Below are 23271 nucleotides of genomic sequence, written 5' to 3'. Positions count from 1 at the left end.
AATATAGAAGGTAAAGCAAGAAAATACCATTTTTATTTGTTTCTCTCAGCCAACTATCTTTTCTTCTCGTCTATGTGCTTCCCAAACATGAATAGAAACAGTTTGTGTCAGTGGTACATTTTTTTTCTGCTTTCATCCTTTTTTCTGGCACTGATTCTTAGTGAACTGCCTTCCCACAACCAAGATGCTAGTCTTTCACTGAAGGGGGGAGGGTTGTAGTTGTGCAGACGCAGAGGAAGAGTATGTGCTCAGGTTATCCTTAGCAAGAACAACGCCTTCTCTCTAAAATAAACAACTCCCAGTAACAGTCGGTGCAAAGAGCAGTTCCTCACAGGACCACACCTCACTTTCTTATAATCAAGATTTTTTTCCTTAATGACCTCATTTATTTATTTTTACTGCATCGCTTCATGTCTTTAAGTTAGGCTCTCAGTAATATGAGCAGAAAGTCTGCACAAAAGCCACAAATATCAGCCAGTTAAATAAATTGATTTAGAACCTAATGGAAATCAAGGAAAAAGATATTTGACCTCCCAAAGATGACACATTTTGAAAAGTAGTTCTTTCAGACCTCAGTGTGCCCTGCCAGTTACCTAACTGGAAATTCATTCAGCACTATGAAAATGAACTTCATGATTTGGAAATCTACCACTTCGAACACTGAAAAGATTTTTTTAAAAGTATGCTTCTTTGGCAGATTAAAAATTTTCTGCTTCCTCTACTTTGCTTTATTTCCTTCTTGTAATCTGGTTTTCATGCTGCCATGGGCTAGATTGTTGGGTTGGGTTTTTTTCTTTCTGAGATTATTTAAGGCACACAAATTCTAATATGAGTTAATACCAAGCTATTAGGCTGATAGCGATTTTATCAGCTAGGAGCTAACCAGCCTGGAGACAGCGGCTAGGCCACTGGCTTGGGAGCCCAAAGGAAAGGAGTCCTATGTCAGACCTGCCACTTCTGCTACGTAACGCTGCACCTTGTTTTCTTCTTCTATAAAATGACACAAATGTCTTTGTCAAGAGGTTTGAATACTGTAAGTGTAAAGCACGACATAACAGCAACCATCATTTATCTTCCATGTTTGCATATGTTTTTTTGTATTTTTGCCTGTTCATGAAAAATGTTAAATGCAGTTGCAGTAGCAAAAATTCAATATTGCATCTTACTGGAAGTCAACTAGTAGCGGAGAGGAATAGTGCAGACATTAAGGCCACTTAAGGATAGGTTTCTAGGGATGAGACACAGGAAGTAAGTTGTGGCTGTCAACACATCATCTGGTGAGCCTAATCAGGTGATCCTTTTCATACAGCTAACAGCCTATAATCCTGGAAAAGGTAGTTGAATGAGTTGAAAATTCTTCCAAATCTGAGTGAGAATGCTTTGTAGGTAGATGAGAAAAGAGTTAGGAGCAAGAACTCTACCCATTCACTCTGCAGTGAATATATATACTAAGAAAATAGGAAGAATAACATAAATCCAGAAAAACAAACTTGTTTTTTTTAATAAATGAAAGCTCATGAAAAAAGCTTTTTGTGCCATATAAAAGAATAAAGAACATTATTCTGCATTGTTAGAGATCCCACCTCTTTTAATTTTGATTCACTAATAGCATTCAAGTAGTTTCTATTTAAAGACTAAGTAGCTATATTGTGCAATTAATGGACAAACTAGCATTCAATGTTTTCCACACTATTAAGACACAATACGGCTTTAAATAGAATGTGATTTCAAGACATAATTTTGTTGGATTTTGTTACAGTCAATTTTAACATGTTCCTGTAAAACCGCATACTATATTTCTGCCACTGACATTACGATAGGATTTCTTACCTGCCCAATATATACACATTGTCATAATTCTACCAACAGGAGAATCCAACAGATTTTGGTCCTGAAACAGCTGAAGGACCAATTATAATTTATTTATTTAAAAAAGCCAAACTTTCATCTGTTTGTATAATAAAAAAATTGAACTATCTTAAGTTTCCCTGGTGGAAATGTAAAACTGTAAGCATCAACTTTCATCAAATACTATCTTTCTTTTTTTTTTTTTTTTTACACTAGTAAAGATTTATTAATATGATGCACATGATTCTTTGTTTCCACATATTTGTAGCTATTTAATAAAATTATACCAATGAAGAGAAATAAATCTTAGGTACCTTGTGTACTCCTCAAACATGCCTTATGACCCCTTCTCACAGCACAAAAAAGCACCTTTTTAATTTGTTGCTTAATCAGTAACACTGAATTTCTTCTCACTAAGAAAATCCATGGAAGAATTGATGGGTAGGGAAAAACACTTCAAGTTTTCTACGTAGTACTTAATTGTCATGAGAATTGCACTTTTACTAGATTGCTGGGTCCACACATGTTGGAAATACTGGGATGCACTGTCTATATAGACAATAAAACTTGCACTGATTTCAGTAGGTCCCAAATTTCATCCAGAGCTGCTCTTTCTCCGCAGGAATAGCATGAATATAAACAATTCCGCCCCCCCCAATTTTGAATCAGATTTAGAACAGTAATCACACAATTAGCCCCTTTTATAATCTAAAAGCAGTTTCAACATATAGTTCGTGCAACTGGGAGTAAATAGTACCAAATACTAGTAATTCCATGTTTTCAAGATGTTTCTTCCTCTTCCTCTGGTCACAGAGATATATAGCTAATGTCAATGAACTAATGTAATTAACCTGGTGTTTGTGATAACATCCTTGATACTGCCTATAACTGATTGTGACATTCTCTGATTTATTTATTTGGCAGACACATCCATCATCTCAAAGATAAACATTAAAAAACAGGGTGAGTTGACTGGAAAGAGGAAAGCACCTTCTAGTTATGATTGTTATTTCTATTATTTTTTCTGAACTTTAAAAAAATCCTCAATCCCTTTTTTAAAATATATGGAAACATTTAAAATTTGATCTAGTGAGATACCTTTAATTTCTCCAAGGAGATCACTTGTGTTTAATTTTTCCATCTTCTCCTTCCAGTCTTTAGAAAGTAGCTTTTCCATGCAGGATGAATCTATTTTAAAAAAAAAAAAAGGAAAGGAAAAAAAAAGAAGAATTATCAAATATATTCTCACACATCAGGAAACAGGTGCCACCTTCACTTTAAAACTGTTCTCCCTGTTCTAGCTGGACCATAGTTTCAAAGGGAAATGAACTTGTAGCCAAACAGAGTTCTCATTTAACTGCATTTTAAATCCAAAGTAATTCCACCGAGGTTAATGGAGTTACTATGGATTTAACAAGGGTCTAATTGAAAGAAAAACTTCGTTCAGGATTTATGCATGCTAACTGCCAATTTACATGCATAGATTGCCAATGTATATACAAATTCTGTCTTTTTCATTTGAGAATGATTGTACACTCGAAATTATACATGAAGATTTAGAAGCTTTTTTTGGAAATTTGGCACACAGTGACATCTGAAACCCATTTTTATACCCATGTCAATGCAAAAGTTATTCATATAATGTCTCCATGGAATTCATAAAAGCACTCTACGTATTGGATGTTCACAGTATTAGAAATTTTCTCAGTACACTATAAACAACATGCAATGATTAGAAGATATGCTTTCATATTTTGAAGTTCAGAATACATTTCAAATCTTTGCCCCGATCTGGGAGGCCTTCTGTAGGCAAAACTGTCACTGAAGTCATTACACGTAGGAGAAGGCAGAAGGTTGGCCTTAGTGAGTTTCATATGATCAGTCCCTAACTCCACTAGAAAATTTGATATTAAGCATAACAGACTTCAATAAAATCTAAAGGTTTTTTCAGTTCCTAAATTAAACTAATTGGCTCTGAAGTCTAAATTATACATAACCTTCTAGATAACTTACAAAGGTGATTTTTAAGACGCGAATTCTTATGGTTGATGTTGTGATCCAGAGTTTTATGACTTTAAGAACTTCAGATTTATAAACTTCAGATTTATAAACAATTATCAAGAAAACTTTACACACAATTGAACACTTATTTTCCTTTCCCAGTTAGTAATAATAGAATAATCTCCATTAAACATTTTGCATTTACTTTCATTGGTAGACAGACTCATCAACAATGTCTGTGCTAAACTCCTTGGAAACACTTAGGCCCAGTTTAGCAAGGTATCAAAAACATTATTTAAATGTAACTGTATTCCTAAAACGAATCTTTGCAAAAAGCCTTCATTATAAGACCACATATCACTCTGGGTGCTGCTGAGCACATTGTTTCTTAGCACATACACTGGGAAGAGCCATACATCTTAGCTTGTTAGCAAGCTGCCGTTTGTGTTAGGAGGAGATCAATTTACACAATGCTTTCTAAATAACTAATAATGTTCCCAATTTTGACAATGTTTGCCCTGATACCACTCCAGTCACTTAAGAATTAACACTGGGGTGTACAAGAAGGCAGAATTCAGCCTGACATATCTTCTGCTAAATTACTGGCAGATTAAGGCCAAATCGTGGCTCAAATTCTTGTCAGCACTCCCATCAGAAGCACTCACACAAGTGAAAACAAAAGCAAAAAGCCCAGATTAAGAATGGCAACACAGATTGCATCAATGCAATGGGTAACAGTTTGTTCCACCTCAGAGGGTTCTAAAAATACTCAGAGGGAGGAGAAGCATTCAAAGAGGTCACAAAAGGAGGAGTTAAAGATTTAAGGAGAAGTTTAAGGCAGAAAAAGGTCATATGGCCAATCACATTTTAGGGTGCAAGTAATTCCAGCCTAAAAATTCCCATTAGCATCACTCATTTGAAACAATCAAACAAAGAAACAAACAAACAAAAAACCCCAAAAACCAGTAGAAAGCAAACCGAACTGTAACTACCAAAAGATCAAAGATCAGGTTTTAATTGCAACACATTTTCAACATGCAAGCCTCTGTGGAACGACAAGACAGCTCGTAAATATTTTTGAAGTAATATTTCAGTAGAAAAGCTAATTTATTTACTAATTATATCTTTCTATGAAAGAGACAAAATTAAGGAGCTGTAAGTTGCAATAGGCAGTGTTAAAATACTTGTTATGTAATAACAATTTACTTTTAACAATAACAGGCACTTATTACTTTTATGAGTTCTGGCCTGATAATAGAAGAATCAAGAAATAACCATCAATTATCAATAGAACATTATAATTTGTCCTTTTTTGTGATATCATCATTAGTTTAAAAAGATGTTTCTGTTTCTCCCCTGCCAAAATTTCAGACCCCTCATCCCTGAAAAAAAAAAAGAGCTTCAGAGTTTTATTTTGATGTTTGCTATAGGTTATGTATTCTGCTGCTTTTTAACTAAAATATATTCCTCAATTCATACAAAGAAGGAAAAACATTTAAATTTAAAAAAAAGAAACAATTAGAATATCACAGGAGTTGATAAAATACTTTCCTCGAAAGTACTTTATTTCTTCTCTTAATTTTCTTAAGAACACGCATGTTTATCTGTAGTGTTCTTATATTACATAAGGGCAAAAAACATATTTCTAAAAACAGGCTGAGAAAGAACTGGAACAGAAAACAGGTCTATCTGTGTGCCTTCTTTATGATATATTCACATTGCTAGTTACAATTTTTATCTCTACAAATGACTGAAAAATTCCTTACGAAACATTTCTTTAAACACCCCTATCTCATATAAACTCTATGTTATAGATCTGACCACACAATTTATAGCCACTGTATTTTGTTATTGGGAAGATTACAAAAACACACAATGGGTCATTCAATAAACTTTTTAAAAATATTGTAGAAATAGCTCTTTTGAAATTCCTGTAAATTTTTAATTAGCAGGTTTAATCTGCATAATTTTTAGAATTTAAAATAATGATATGTGGTAAAGCTCTCTGGAGGTCCTCCACATTAGACATGAAACTAAATATAAAGGCTTATACTTGAAAGGCATGTCTCCCTTCAAGTTCTGTATTCTGTGTTCACAAACACACATTTTGAAAAGGTTTGTGAATCAGAAAGGGATTTTTTTCTTCTTTCTGTACTGAAAATTAAGTTTTACATACATATAAAATCTACAAAGATATCTTCTGACATCAGTAAAATGTCTTCATCCATATTGATTTATTTTCTGATTTGATTCATTACAGAAACAAAACATCGACTCGGAATCCAGCACTGAACGTTGAAGAAGCCTGAATTCACATCTGCACTGCATCACACTGCACTGAGGCTCTGCTTCAGCACCATTCCAAAACCTTGTGCATCCCGACATTTTCAAAATTCAGGCAGGGGTATTCTTGTTAAAGACAATTATAAAAGAAGCAAAGAAAGAAATTAGCATTTATACATTTTTAGCTCTTCTCACTGACTTTATAAAACACAGTTGGGCTTATGCCGCAAAGTAGCATATTTTGTACTGACACATGTAAGATCAAACTCGTGAAGTTGCACTGGAGCAATTTATTATATTAACAACACACAGCTTCTCATCCTTTATATTCTTGTGAACTAAGAAAAATTTTCTTTCAAGGACAGCAAACAAGTATAATTAGACTGAGATGACTAAATGAAATCATTGAGTATTATTTAATATCACGGTTTATTACATACTTTGTTAGCAATTTTAATTGTAGACTAAAGGAGTTTAAAGTACTGTGAGAATCTTGTTAGACATGACAGTTTTGCGAAGGTGAATGAAAAGAGGATGTTAAAAGATAAATAAGCAGAAGGAAAAAAAAAAAAGCCGAGAAAAAAAAGCCTAGGTGTTAGATGAAAAGGATCTCTCCACAATGACAAAGCATCGATGAAAAGAATTAACATTTGTCCATTGGGTAATCAATCAGTCATGGAATGGATGGAATCCAGCTCTTTGTTGCACGACCGGTGATGAAGAACGAGTGTGTTAGCGATCACAGCCAAGCTCTCAAGTTCTTCTGACTGAATGAAAGTCATCTTGTTCCTATCAAGGATAGCTTTTGCCTCTTGTCTCTTCCTTATTCTTCCCTTTCTTTCTTTTTTTTTTTTTAATTTCACTTTTACAGTCTTCAACAAGTTACCAACCCCAGCTATAGCTTACATGAATACTGTACGGCCTTACAGTGGCCTGCGCCTATCCTCATCGATTCCGGGGGGTTGTTCCTTTTTTTTCGCTTTTAATTCACTGAAGTAGCCTCCTATTACTTTCTTTGAAATACAGATATGAAAAAAAAAGGTGTTCATGTCGTGTGTGTGTGTGTTTTTGTTTTTTATGGTAAAGTCATACTTAAAAGACAGCCTAAATGTGAGAGTACAGCAACAAAACTTCAAAGCACTGACTGTCAGACATTATTATTTCAAATCAGCTTTGACTTTTTGAGACTTAATAAAACACTATAGTACAGACTGGCATATTTATAACACCTATACCAGTGATCAACTGAACTGTCTTATTCTTGCTACTGTGCAGTGCCTTGTTATTTCTTTCATAATAAGCTTCCCTCAAAACATGTTGTAACAATACTGCAAACTGATAATTATTAATGATATGAGTTCTAAAACATGACTTGTTTTGCATACAATTCTTTTTGAATACATACATTACTTTGTGACAGAAGACAAAAGCACATTGATTTATTAATAATGATTGCAAATGCATAGCAAGTTCATAAACAATACAGAAATATAATTCAATCGAAGGTATAGGTGACATATTTCTACATGCCTCTGAGCTGTTACATCTCAAGGAAAGAGGCACTGGGAAAGACAAGGCAGAGGAATTAGAAGAGAAATCAGGCACACTACAAGAGAAACAGTTCTAAAACATGATCAGATCCTCAGTAGGAGGAGGATAAACGTCTTTTCCGCATTTTAGAAGAACAATACTACAGAATTAGTGGCATCTTTGTCTCTATTGCAGAACTATAGTCTACAGTTATACCCCATTACATTTTAGTAGATATTGCTAAACATAAAAAGATAGTATTTTTGCAAGCTTTGGGACTACATAACAATATGCAAGTTCCTCCATCTCTAATGTTCTATATTCTCTAAGCTACTCTCATTACATTTATTTGCCTTCAGCTCCACAGGAGAAAAGGTGTCCTTTGGATCAGCCTTTGTCAAATGAGTTCAAATGCCTCATTCAAGTCTATATTGTGAGAAAAACAACACAAGTGGAATTACCCAGTCAGCATCTATGAAATATTTGTTAGGGAAAAAGTGTTGTATGGGTTTTTTTTTTCTTTGAAAGAATGTTAAATGAGATTATAAACTCCTTAGGACAGACATTTGTGTGCTTACAAGTCCTACTGCACTGGATTCCTATCACAGGAGAAGAGCTGCTTTTTTCCCTCAAAACCAAAGCTGCAAATAAACATTACAGTGGCTACCATTTGGTTGCCCTGCTCTCTATTGTACCTTTGCACATCTCCCCCCGTGCCTCAAGTGCAAAGTGAAGCTTGAGGAAGCTAAGTGAAGCTAAGGACCTGGCAACTGAAATAATAACAACACAACCCATCATGCATCTGAAAGAGGAAGGTTTATTTCAGTATTCTTCATAGAATACTAAATCCTGTTCAGAGTAGAAAAATCTAAATGAAATCAGTACTCTACAAATATTCCTGAATAAAAGTCAAGCATAATTTAGATTTACCCTAGTCAGTGTTTGTTACTTACAATTAAACTAAAACGCCAGGTCCATTGGTGCTATTGTTAGATCCACTTATAAAAAATTTGAATTATTCAGAAAATTAAGTATTTTTTTTTAAATCCGGTGATGAGTTTTAATATACCTGTGTTGGGACCTTTGATTTACTGATCCATCTCTGAGTGCATGACAACAGCTTGCTTACACGCCTTTTGTGAGTTCACTGCCCATCAGATTTCCTCAAGGTAAAGAACTACCTAGCATAGATCTATACCGTAAAAATATTTCCTAGTTTTCACGCTTCATATTATGTATTTTAAAATCATATGCAAACTCTAACATTTTGGTATCAAAGGGAAAGGCAAAAGGTTAATTCACTTTGAAAGAACACGATTTTATAATCTTGTAACAATTCAAAATTAAATTAAGGACTTTACATTTACATTCATAATTATGAGAAATAAAAATATAATTTAACCATGACTGTCAGAAACTTAACTGCCGGTTGGTATTATCTATTCTTTTTTGATCCAAGGATGTAAAGTTTGTGTAATGTTACTAAAATAGATTCTTTGTTGCCATAGTTACTTTTTTTCTTCTTTCAAACACAAATTATCCTTTCCTTTTTCAATAAACTTTAAATAAAAGAAAAGGAGACAGCAACAATACAAAACTAATCAAAAATCAGCCTGAAGGCTTAACATCCATAGTTGCAATGTACTGCCACTGTCTCTTGCTCATAAGCAGCTTGGCTTCAATCTTGCTGTCAGTGGAGAGGCAGGTCAGGGGAATCTCATCTCATCCTTCCCAATTTCCATACTCTTCTCATACAGTAATTAATTGTTGTGGTCTAACAGAAAATTAAAATATAAGGCATTTCAAATATGTTGTTAGCCAGTGAACTGATTTCTTTGGCCAACTTTTCAAGTTTTTCTTGATTTAATAAGCTTTCAAAAGCCAAGTTCTTGAAAAACAAAAATACAACCACAACACAAAAAATGAACAACATGACATTTAGAACAGGAAAACCTCCTAATTCCTTTTGCTACGTTTACTGCAAATTGCAAAAAAAAAAAATAAATCACTCAAGTTCTGTATCTTGCTCCTGCCATTAAGGAGCCAAGTAATCCTGGCCAGTCGCTTCCTCCCTCCTCTCATACTGACTCGTTTCTATCCACCTCTTTGTCTGCCTTGGCTATTGAGGCTGTGACTTTTTTGGCACAGGCTGGTTATCTCAGAAGGGTTTTGTTGAACACCTAGCACATTTCTGATCATGAATTAGAACTTGGTTCTGATTCTCAGTGCAACCTGTAGGCAGTACTGTAAAACCAAAAAAGGGAAAAAGGAAAAAAAAAAAAAAAAAAAACAAAAAAAGGGCAAAGAAGCCTTCCTGAATACAATTCTATGCAAAAGGCAGTCAGCTCACAGTAGATGTTCTCCTGCAAGAGCAATAATGGAAATGCGACCAAGAGCTGACTACCTAACATTACAGTTTTGTTTAGGACAGGGAACCAAGTAAATCTGCCAACTGCTGTACATTTTTTCACAGTGACAAGATTTCCACAATATGATAAAATTAGAACTGTAAGAGCTTGGAGAGCTCTCTTAACTTTTAATTAAAACTCTCCAAGCTCACTAAAAATAATTAGGCATTAAAATGTTCTGGTTTTCCTCTGAATTCATTTGCACTACTTGAATGGTCTAGATCTTGCATGAAACAACAGACATTCTAAACAGAAACACTGGAATTTAACTGGGGGTGATTTCCAGACCTGCTTTCTATGATGTGGCTAGCGGGAAAAACTGTAGAGAGTCGCAAGCTTGTACCAATTCCGCCTAAAATGGCTTGTTTCAACAGGAATTCTCTAGTGCAAAGAGCATTTGCAGTGAGCAGAATGCATTCTGCTCGGTGCAAAACTCTAGATAAAAAGGAGTTTGAATTTCATGGAAAGAATAACCCAAGATACAGTTCTGACCTTTATTTTTATTTATTTATTAAAAAGCAGAACCTTTAACCTTGCAAATGTTTTTGTTCTCTTAAAATAACTCATACAATACTATATGCCACACTATTTTTAGAAAAGCAACAAGAGAAAGCATGCTTTTCCCATACAGCAGGGCACAGATATAAACATCAACACAGATGCTCTGTGAGAGCAAGCTGGACTTCTCAAGCACTTGATCATTAAGGAATGCACCAACTGTTTTAGATAATCTCGTGCCAGCTCCAATTCTGCTCCACACTCCCCTTTGGGAGTGGCAAATCTTGTCCTGCTCCTAATTTTTCATTTTACTCACTCCTCCATTCTCCCCCCCCCCTCCCCAAGAACAGAGGCATTGTGTGCCAAGCAATGCAAGACTAGAATCACTTCCCCAAACAGAGCAAAACTTTCAGACAATTAACCCTCCCCTCTTCTTTCAGATAAATTACTAAGTATAAAATGCAATCTGTTTCCTTTGTTTACTCAATATGAACAATTTGTAAATGACTCAAGGATAAAATTCAGAAAATGTTGTGCTAAATTAGAACCATTATAAACATGCTAATGACTGCTCAACTAAAACATGCAGGATCAGTGTGAAGAAATATATTTAGTTCTTGTGAAATACAGTTGTATTGCTTCAGAACTATTTGGTCACTTAATTGTATATGATTACTTCAGGAAAATGTTAATTTCATGAACACTGCACTAGACGATACACTACGTATGTCAAAAGGAGCTTTCTCAAATGTCAGTGTAATCGCTTGGATGCAATGTTTTGGCATATTAGTAGAAGAGAAATATCTTTTAAGTCTGTCAAAATTACATGTACATTTCATTCCTCCACTTAAAGTTTCCATTCCATTATAAGCTATATTTTACTGTTAGATTGGCTGTATTCATTGAAGTACACATCATTGCCTTATTTGCATTACAATGATAGTATACTGTATATTATATGTAATCACCTATTCCCTAAGTATGTGCACCTCTATTTACTTCCCAAGTGAAAACATAATATTGGCAAGAAAGAGTCTCGGGCTTTACACAACAGCAATCAGGGATAGTCAGGAAAAGGGGAGCACGATTTGCTTGCAATCCCTGGCCCAAAGATTACATAAACTGATATAATAAAGGAGGATGATAGACTTATTTTCCTGTCTTTTACTATCAGCAAAGTAACAAAATCAATAGGATTGGCAATATTTATTCTTTTGCAAAAGAAGAAAGTTGTGTTAATGGAAGGAGATCTCAAAATCTTCATTATTTTTCTTTGCTTCCACATCTTCACATCTTTCTGTATTGACCAGCTCTAGAAGACCAATTTTTTTTCCTCAGAGTGGAAAAGGAGAACAGACTAAGTCAATATCTTAGCTAGAACTCACCATCAGCATAGCTCCATCAAGGTCCACTTAGCCTTAAATAGATTTGAAATGTCTCCCAATATTTGGCCTAGTTATTCTTTCTCTTAATCTCATACCTCCATTCCTTGTTATAGTCCTTTTATAACCCTAAACAATTCACTTTCATCTTCGGTATCCACTCTTTTCAAACACTTGTGAGTTGAAGTGACATTCTTCTCATTATTACTCAAACTATTGAGAATTTAATCTTTAAATCTTTCTTTGTTAAACTGCTCTGGAACAAATTACGTATAATATGGCCTCTGGACATGTAGCATCTTTCTTTTACAAATGAATTTCCCTGGTAGCTCGAGAAGCTGCAGATTGCATGTCAGCCTGTGTTCAGCTACATACTAAACCCACTCACTGAACTCAACTTATTAAAGACATGGGGGCAGATTTTATTTTCTAGTAACGTTGCACAGCTCTCCCAGATTCTCGTACCAAGCTGAAGCAAGCAGAGGATCTCATCTCAACTCAAGAAATTATTTGGCAGCACCGATAGGCATTTAATGTCATTGCGTCTTCTCTTATCAAATGCAATGCCAAATAAGTACTGTATCATTTAACAAAGCAGAAATTCCATAAAATGACTATGAAAATATTACTAAAAGTTTTGGGGAGTAAAAACATCTTAAACAAAAGGTAATAGAAAAATACAAGTATGTGTAACCTCCTCCACACCAGGTTAGCTTGCAGGGGGGAGGGAGCGGGGAGTGAGGGGACTTCCTGAAAAGCAAGAAAAATCAGTTTCTATTAAACTGATTAATGTTCCTCGGAAAATTTGTGACACCAGATGATTTATGAACAAAACATGGATGATTCAAAAGACCTCTATTTTGTTCCCCCAAATCATGTTCCACTCATTACCCTAATAATGCAGTAATAAACATCTGTTTAATGATTTGAAGGCTTCTTAATATTGTGTATAAAAATCTTAACTCAGCTCTTACATAAAATATTCTGAAATTAAAACAATTGTGTAACAAAAAGAATTTTTCATGAGAAATCCTTAAGCGTTTTTGTATGTAAAAGTATAATACAAAGAAAGCAAAATAATATGCTCTTGATTTGAAATGACTTCAAACAAGGATGCAAAGGAATGAAAACAATAGCTAGAATCTCCTCTCTATTTACCATTTCTGAAGGTCTCTATGGCACATGATGCAGTCTTTTCCAGGACACTCAAATACACTGACAAAATCAGTTCTATAGCCTTCTTTATACTAATAACATTTTGAGTTAAACAAACTGTCATATTCTGTATAAATATAGATATAGAACAAGAAAGACTTTCCTGAGCTTATTTTCCAGCAAACAGAGCCTTAAAAGGTTTACAAATCTCACAAGCACCAATCTACTTGCCATGGATATGTATTTCAGGAATAATAGCTTGTTTGTTACAAATCTGTGAAAAGATTTACGAAAAGAATGCACTAATATCTTCAAGAATAATATCTGAAAATTTCCATTTCCCTATATACATGGAGCTGAAAATTAGCCATCAATTTTTTTCTTGTAAAAGAACATTATTGATTTTGTAAAGTCAACTGGAAAGATATGGAAATGCTAGAATTAAAGTTGCCCAGGAAATCCTAATTCAGCCCCCGTGTGAATAAACATTATGATACATTCTTTAAATACCCCCCCCGCCCCATGCAATTAAAAAAAAAAAGTTTACACTTTTTTTTTTATAGGATTCTTGCTACATTCAGCACATGGGACAACCCCAGACAAAAGCATAAACTGGAACTGCAGAGCAAATGAGGCTGTTGCCCATATGATCATTGGCCACGTTTCGTTGCAAAAGTTCAAAGAAATTAAATGAATGAGGGATGGAACTGCAAAAAGAGAAATGATGGGTCGCAGTTTCATTTTCTGGGAGCTGAATTCAAAAAACTTGGGGTTGTATTTGAGGAATTGCTAAACATTCACAGCTGCAGCTGTGTCAATGTAAAGTCAATGTAAAGACTGAGGCTATAATATATATAGCTATATATAAACTGCTGCACAAAGTTAGGTCCTCTGGAAAAGAATCAGGACCGAAACACCTCAAGCTGAACAACCAATAAATCAATGATGTTTTTAAAGTCACACTCTTAGTCCCACACCTGTGAAGTTGGTATACTGACTACCCTTTTTTCCTCTTTACAAAGACTTTGAGAAGATAATTTCTTTGTAGCACATTTACAGAGTATGCTGAAAAACCTCAGCCAATTGTGTAATATCCATGTCTTCAGAGCACAGCTTGAATAACAAGTAATTAACAGACAGCCTTACTGTCAATAGACAGATTGACCAGTAAGGATATAACGAGCGACTGGATAGTCTCACATTCACGAAGGATCACCCTGTTAGTGAACTGGATGAATCAGAATTCTTTTTGAGGAAAAATATTGTCTAATCATGTAAGAAAAATTACACTTATCTACATGGAAACAAAAAATGGTTTCATTTTAAAACATTTTAAGTTCTGTTGGGTAACTGAAGAAAGTTTTCACCAGTTATGCAGACATTCTGCAAAATTAAAACAGTTTTAAACCTGTGCTTGAATACAGCTCAGACTTATATAAATTAGATTTAATAGCCAGATTTGGAAACAATGGTGATTTGAAGGGTACTATTAAAGACAGGGTGAACAGGGAATGGACTTTGGTTTCTCCACACTGGACTTCACCAATTAAAAGCACTAACGATAATAGAAGAGTGCGTGTTGCACCCTGTCCTAGTGCAGCAAAACAGACACAGCCCCCTTTTCCTCTCCTGACATCCCCCATGTACAGGCTGTCAGACCTGTATAGGTTCCCCTGTCTGCTTAGCGCAAGTGATGTCATAGTGTGATGTGCTAATTGACCCATTAACTCATCACATGTTTCTAGGCAGAAAATAATTTTTGCCCCCAAAGCTGGTGCACAAATTCATCACCATATACATCTTCCCAAAATATGTGGTGTAGTAATACAATAAATTTCAGAGCCAAGACAATGAGGGTTATTTGGAAACATCTGAGAGGAGATTCAATAATACTTGGGGAGTTCTCATCCCAAAATCTGCTACCCAAAGAGGTAAATACATATTCAGTACAATTAAATCTTTGTAGCTACAGAGAAGGGAAACCACAGTAATCTCATGCTACCTATTTCGAGTTATTCTTTATTTCCTATTCTGCTAATAAACGTCCTTTCTTTCCCAGAATCCTCCTCACTACAAGCAAGAAATAGGCAATGGAGCTCTAGAGAATTATGCCACAAGCTTCACTAAAAGTTATATTGCAGGTAACAAAGATAATTTACACAATTCCTGCCTTAACACTTAGTCTTCTTGCTTTTGTTGATTTAATCCAGACTCTATAGTTATAACAGTTTAAATTAATGAGCTGAATTTTAGCTGCATAACTCCCCAGAAAATTTAAGCATGCATGAAATTCTACACAGCTACTTTGAAATTGTAGATTAATGCTGTTTTACGATATACTCTTCATACAAATGCAAAAGAATCTAACAAAGACTCAGTTGTTTAGAAGGATTTTTCTCATATTTAGGGTCAATAGAAAATTTTATGTTATCAGAACAACCCCTACACAAAAGATTACTCAATTACAAGTTCTGATTTATGATCTTAGAAGTACCCATTCCAGAGAACAGGACAGGTAGAAAATACCTTTGTTTGAATGTTAAATGACATAGTATATTGGAAAATTATGATATTGCCTTATTCATTTCAATATATTACCAAATTCAGTGCATGAGTAACAGGTGAAGATTTGATTCCTATTGCGTTCAATACATCACAGTCTAATGCACTTCATGCATTTGTACTCTAGGAATAACAAAATTCACAACAGGATCTATATATTTCTTAATTGTAAGCTATACTTCCTGTCTTTTAGAGTGTCTTTAGCAAGGCCCCTGCATGATTTCTAAGGCTAGATCCCCTGTATACAAGGTTATATGTACGGACCTCATACAGAAAAAGTAGTGTGGCCACAATGGTTTGAACGTGCAGTGCAAAAGCTTGTTACTATCAAGCCGAAGGCAGAAGTTTGGGCTGCTGCCAGGTTCTCCACATGCTCACGGTTTGGTCCATCTAATTTGTGTTTACATCCATTAAAGTTGAGATTAATCTCTTACCCTCTGGTTGCATTTTCATTGTCTTTACTCCACATGAGAATTATTTTACTGGGGTTTTTATCTTGACATCACCCACAAAACTCATTCAATGTAGACAACCATACAACCTTTTTTGTCAACTAATCACTTCTCTAATCCCTGAGCTGCAAACCTGCCTAAACCCTACTTCCGCGTTTGCACGCACACTATTAATGTAATCATGAGCACTAGGAAGGCAGAGTCTCAAACTTCGCAAGCTACACGTCTCTGGTTCCTTAAGCTTTTTTTAAACGCTTATTTATGGGCAAGGTATAATTTACACCACCTTATGTATGGCTGGGCAGGTGGTACGCTGTGACTGCTGCTCCTTATATCAAATACGCTAACATCATTGTCAGCAGTGCCCGCTTTTCCCTACCAATCATATCTTCACCTGTTCTCTCTCATCATAAGATTTGACTTAGAGCTCTCTGGGACAAGGACTGTTTGCTTTTGCTTTTACTACTGCTATATGTCCAGCACCTAACATACTTCCGGACAGAGGCCCCTGGAAAAAATTATAAGGCATCATCTTAATTACTTCTAGTGAAACTCAGAAACCCCTCAGAACTCAGTGGCCTAAGCTCCATGGAATAAATTACTTTGGTTTTGTTCCTTTTTCCTTTCCAAGCTGTACATGTCATATAACATCCTATCTCAACTGGAACAACTGTTAGTGCTCAGCCTATGCCAATGGGTCAATGAACACCACAGCTTCGCCTGCGCAAAGGGCGGAAGGCAGTATGCACAGGCACAGCTTTTCCCAAGGCAAACCAGCCACCGCAGGCCCCAGAGCTGCTGGTATACCCCATCAACGCTTAAGTCACATAGAATTTTTTTTAATTCTACAATGAGATTGCTCGAGTTTCTCAAGTTCAGAAAGTTTCCAATTTTAGGCAAGTAAGAAGAATTGTGACAAGATCTTGCATTTAGGAACAACAACTCCTTTCAGTGAACTATCCCACATCCAGATATTTTCAGGAATTATCCAAAAGCTTTTTAGCTGACATGAAATAAACTATTTCCTTCTTCAGCAAAATGTAACTCCCTAATGAGTTTATTATCTTACAAACAGTGGTGTAAATGTAAACTTTGATACAAAGACAGTAACATCTCCCTTCTTCTGAAAACTATTAACTGGACCTACTCAGCACCTAAGATTACAGGCAGTTAGTCCCCAAACATAGGTTAAAGAATTTAAATCACCACAGTCCATTACTTTTTGCAGTTATTTACAAAATAAGTATAAAATTTGCCCATTCATTTTGATTGGGTTTTTTTTTTTCCTCTTTTTGCACTAGTGAAATAATTTCAAAGGATGGATAATGACAGAGAACCAGGCCTAAAAGTGGAACCTTATACTATATTAAATAGCTGATCAGAGAATAAGAACAAATACCGACAACAAATGTATAGGAAAACCATGGTAATTGTTTACTGCAAAGTCATACAGGAATCACCACGTTGGATCAGGGTGTTTAACAATTCCTCTGTAACAATGGTAACTTTTGCAAAGACTAGATTGAAAACTTGAATACCATGAGCATGTTCCACCTATACTCCAGACTGCACTTTTAAGCAAAAATACTTTTTTCCTTTGAAGAAGCTTCCATCCCTTTATAGCAGAGACAACAAGGACCAGTGGTCCACAGAAAGGGTCAGTAGAGTTTGGCCAAACAGAAAACCACACAAAAAACACTTGTAAACCACTGATTTTGCATCCAAAAAGGTATGTTATTTACGTGGTCAGATACACATGTTCTTATCTTTGTTCAAATCAAACAAAATTTAGGGTTTTTTTAAACACTACTTTTACAACCTCCTGTTCCTTTCTTAGATGGCACATCCTAATCTTAAAGCCCAATTTCTCTTGTTTTGTGGGTGTTCTGGTTTCACAGCTCTATCAGGCAAAGTTACGGCTCCCCAAAATTAGACAATTCATATCAGCTACTAGATGCAGTGCATACGTTGGACAGCCAACATCAACCATATCCTGTAACAAGTTGCCAGGGCGGAGGTGCCAAGTGCCCTCCTATACTGGACCTTCTCTATGTTTTGTTGCTTGGAGGCTGTGACTCTGACAGTACCATATTGTAAAAATCTGGATTAAATCTAGCAAAGAAAGAGATCATTTATAAGTCATCTGTGGGTACGTTCTGTCTTTGGTGTGTGGCTGAAACTCCCATTAACACTAACATGAGCTACGCAGGCCTACTGATGGGTGAATTATACCCCTGACAGAAAAGTGGTTTTTTGCTCGATGGATTTTCTTTGATGAACTTGTTGGCTACTGCACAGTCATGTGTATATATTTAAGTATTTCTCTGTGTGTATGCATTTGTATATCTCTACAGTGATGATGTCAGTTTGACTAAAAATGCAGATAAAGCATTTCTTAAGCCAAAATGGGCCAAAGCTAATTTTCCCCATATAAACTTCGGTTTGGCCCTTATTTATCAAAACCAGAAGAAGTTTGACAGAAAAGGGGATCCAAATTGGTTATCCCAACAAAAAATAGAAGTGAGGGCCTTTCTTAAGACTTACTTTATAGGAACCGTATGCACAACTTTCACTTTCTAGAAAGTGGTTTTCTCTTGAACACACATCAGAACCATTCATCATCATATAATTGCAAGTTGTCAGTCAGAGCCGCACCCTTCATGCAGTGGCAGGCCGCCAACACATCTGTCAGAAGCACTCACAAGCTTCCGTGTATTATTGTAATCCCCTACAAAAGGAACAAGCTCATTCACCCAGTCCACATTTTCCAAATCGAATGACGACTGTAAACCCTGAGCCTGGAAAAATAATAGCACTTACCCTAAAAATGCCACACTTGTCAGGTGACCACAGGCTAAATGCCAGAGGGCAAATATGAAATAATTCTAATCCCCACATGTAACACGCAGGTTTTAGGGAACTGGGCTCTTCATGCATGAAAGAGGAAAGCTGGGTTCTGTGCGTACAACAAAGTAGTCTCCAGTGGTGAAACAGGCTGCGGGGATAAATCGTTCCTTTCTGCAAACACTCCCTTCTTGCACTCTAGACTCAATTAGGAAAAATTTCTCCTTCTTCCGTAATGTTTCTATTCTCTTTTCTGGCTTTTTCTGTTTCCTTTCTCCTCTACCTAGAATCACCTAGTCTTTATGTTAAACACACACTCTTTTCTCCTTCTCTTTTCTCCCGTACCTCTTGAAAGACGCACTCTGCTCAGACAGGCTCCACAGGTAGCACTTTGGGCCAGCCTGGATTTAGTGAACCTGAGCGCTTGGGCCAATGAGTCCAAAGCAGGCAAGATTCTCTTCTCAGAAATGATGGTAAGGAGTTTCATGGAGAATTAAACTGCTTTCAAGGAATTAAATACTGCTTTATATGGCGCTTCAGAAGCTTATTTGCAGAATACATGCATATGAGAGCCACAAATACTTTGGAGAATTAAGAAGAGTAATAAGCTTTATTTTTCTACTTCCACTAACTTTTTTGCATTCTCTCTCTGGAAAAGTATGACAGTTCAATGTTCAGAAACGTCGAGTCAAACACGTGCTATTGCCCTTAGAGGCAGCAACGCAGCCACATGAACCCAGCAAGACCTTCAGAGCAGTTTTTTTTCAGCAGGTGAAGCTGTGGATGGAGCCTAATGCTTCCCTTTAACCAGCCAGATCTTTATACACGCTTAGATACAGAGGTGAAGCCATGACTCCTTTCTGACCCCCCTTCCAATAATTTGTCCCTAGGAACTTTAAAGGAGCAGGAGCAGGAGCAGACAGTCAGCATGCATGCCCAACCATAATGATTGGGCTGGTAAAGGCTTTGTGCACTCCACACTGCTATGGGGCATTTTTATCACCCCTTGATACAGGCAGAATGCATATTATAGATACAGACATATACAAACATACATTTCTGAAACAATTTGAAAGATATATGATGGCTGACCTGCTACAAAATTTATTTCCGAGAGCAAATAGAGAAAGCATTACTCCTGAGTGATACATCCAGGAGTAAATTATACCATCTCACTGCACAAAGGAAGATAAATATCGTAACAAATCAACTCTCAGCTGTGCTGCACACCTATATTCACACAGTGGTGTTGTTCAAACTAGTGTTAAGGAAAATCTAACAATTCTCAGACTATCTCAAAAAAAAGTCTCCGAGTACTGTAAAACTACCATGCAATCATGAAGAAGCTGCAGAAACTGCTGTGTTTACTCCTGGATGGTCACACAGACTGGTCTAGCTGGTCCACCCCGTTAGAATGAAGCTGCAATATAGGAATATCAGAGGTTATCATCACATTCCTGCAAAACATGCTGGTTTTCAAAACACCAGTGGGAGAAAAATCAATCCCTCAATCCTTTCGTGACTCAGTTTCTCAGATAGAAAGATGACTTTTTTATCTCATACAACTATTGAAGAATTCAATTCTTTTGCAAAATGGTGATACAAACAGCTTTAAGCACAATACTATCTTCTTTTTCAATTACACTATCTTAACTTTTACATATTTTCAAAGTTTACTTGACAATGTTCATTTTTTCAGAACTACGCCATATTCAGTAACTCTTAATTTTTGGCATGAATGAAGACCAAATTTCACTAAATCTGAATGAAATTAATTTGGGGCCTGAGACGCCATGAGGTAATAATATCTTCTGTAAACTGGGTAAATCAAGATAAATAAATGCTTTCTCTTTTTTTTTTTTTTATATATATATATATGAGATACTGAACACACACAAATGTAAGTACAACATATGGTCAACAAGAAATAAATAAAACTGAAAACACTTTACAACTGCATGGCAAGTATCCAAACTAAATTTCAGGTAGCAGATGGCATGAATAGGATACATGTGAGAAACAGGCAATTTCAATTATCTCTGAATAGTTCATAAACAGGAAAATTTGGCAAACCACAATTTAAAAAAAATGGACTCGAAAAATAACATCGTGTAATAGAGATAACTGAATTGAAAGCATAACAATGCAAAGTTATTAAGTTCATCCTGACTATAATTTCATAATGAGTATTAAATGATTACATGTGACAGAAGAACGCTGCCCCAAATACTCATGTCTGGATAACGTAATAATTAATTATTCCAAGTAGGGCTCAGAATTTCATTTTAGTTATTATCATTACCCAAAAGTGGCCAAGAGATCTTGCTCACCAAGTCCCTTCTTAGCTTTTGTGCAATCTACAGATGAAAAAAACCCCAAGTAGAATCTGGACCTGGTCGTTTCTTCAAACAGGTATTCAGACAAACTTCAGTGGGGTTTATTCAGCAGAGGTCAGATTTGCCCACAGATGTCACGCAAAAATCTTATTTTTTTGAGCCATACAGTGCAATAAGGTTCAAAAAGAAACTATGTTTAAAATCTTTTCTGAGTCACACCAAATGAGACTCTGGCCTTCACGAAAGAGTTTGCTCTCCTTTTAACTTATCTTTCGGAAAAATCAAATGTGTCAGGTGAATCTCTGAAATTTCAAAATTTGGTAAGTAGGACAGAGGCTAATTTCCTAAACATTTCATTGAGATGCTTACAGATGCTGTGTAGAGTCAGCCAGGCAAATCACCCAGGAATCAATTCATCAGACATTGTACTACTGCTTTCATACTCCCCTCCCTAATTCTTCTTTCCACGTAAGAAATGTGTGAGACAAAGATCTATTAGCTCAAATCCCTGAACTTGTTCAGATATCTAAATACGATTTAAGTGCCTAATTGCCATTTGTGTAATTGAGAGTTAGATAGCGAAACAATAGTTTGGGTGTCTGTATTCCACTTAGATGTAAGCTTTTCTGTTAATGAAACTCCTAGCATTATCCCTATGAAAAAATGGTAAAAGAGCTCTCAACCATTCCATTCTTAAACTAGATTAAAGACAAAACCAAGTAAAAGGAAAAAAAATATTGCCTGCATAAATATAGGCAGAATAAAATGTAATTTTCACTGAAATAAGTTTAAATTTTATTTATCAGATTTGCTGTTAGCAGACAAGATAGCACCTCCAAATATCAGAAAAGCAAGGAAGAGTTTATTGGCCACTGTGATTCCAGAAACATTTAGTAAGAACTGGAGCAGCTTTTATCCAGTTCAAATGATAAGTATTTCTCTTTTTTCATGCTAATAAAGAGAATTTGATCCCTGTTAAAACCGAAGGTTGTTTATCAACAGCACCTTCAGCCCAGCATAATAGAGGCACAGCAAAATCAACAGATGCTTCTGAGCATCTCAATAACTGAGGTCTGGGTCTTTGAAAGAATGACTAGTCTGCCATTTCATAACTGTCATTTGAAAGCGGAAAAGTGTTGTTTAATGACAGCTGGGTTTTACTGCCCAGATGAATTGGAATAATACATAGAACCCATGTATTTTATGTACATCGAATGCTTATGAAACTTATTTATACATCTGTGTGCTTATAGCTAGATACAGATACATACACAATTGCAGTATTTAAAAAATGGCCAAAAGTTTTATGTACAGTGCTTGAATCAAATTACGTCTCATTTTCAAAGCTGGTGGGCCCAGTAGTTTTGGAAGTTGAAGTTATAAGTGCTGAACATATCCCAGAAATCAGTCCCAGTATGTTTCAAGTTAGGCATCCAAAGTCAGTAACCACAACTGATCATTTGGGTCACTGGAAAGTATGTTCACAGTATACACAACTACAGAGTCAAGACACTACGAGCGAAATATCACTCCCATCAGAAAAAAAGGCTGTTATATAATACCTTTCAGACAAAGCAATACAGGAGCCACCAGCTGCGAATATGTTTTTATGATTCAGAGCCTCCCTGGGGGGAGTCAGCTACTTCTTTTGGGGACCTTAACCCTTTCTCACCATACCTCAGATAGCCTTTTCGCAGGTCCTTCTACCACAACTCGCAAAGCCTATCCCGTACCTCCTAGCTTGGAAGATTGGGACACACCAAAAGCTACTAAGGAGTTGTCAGAAATGTCAGTAGCCACCCCATAGAGTAGGAGCCTCCACAGGGATCTCTTGAGCCCATTAGTCCTGTCCTCAGTAAGGGCAGGGAACCAGATAATAATCAGCAGCAAAGTCTGCAAAGTTCACAAGCTCCATGTGGCTACTCACTTCAAAATGAACACAGTTCTGATTTCAGAGTGGTTATATGAGCGG

The 23271-nt window shown here is 36.0% G+C and overlaps 1 protein-coding gene across 1 annotated transcript in view; it reads right to left on the bottom strand.

The window, feature by feature from the left end:
* The window catches only part of LOC104079841 (transcription factor SOX-6-like), a gene marked incomplete at its 3' end in the record, with an annotated part of 88799 nt that overhangs the window by 27932 nt on the left and 37596 nt on the right, over positions 1 to 23271 (bottom strand). The window contains exon 3 of the mRNA XM_009582015.1: positions 2947 to 3036. Coding sequence (XP_009580310.1) covers positions 2947 to 3036 — 90 coding nt within the window. The remainder of the gene's footprint in view (positions 1 to 2946; positions 3037 to 23271) is intronic.

The sequence above is a fragment of the Fulmarus glacialis genome, unplaced genomic scaffold (assembly GCF_000690835.1).
Source record: "Fulmarus glacialis isolate BGI_N327 unplaced genomic scaffold, ASM69083v1 scaffold16377, whole genome shotgun sequence".
Classification (NCBI taxonomy): Eukaryota; Metazoa; Chordata; class Aves; order Procellariiformes; family Procellariidae; genus Fulmarus; species Fulmarus glacialis.
The sequence above is the reverse complement of the archived record's forward strand: the minus strand, read 5'-3'. Positions and strand labels throughout refer to the sequence as shown.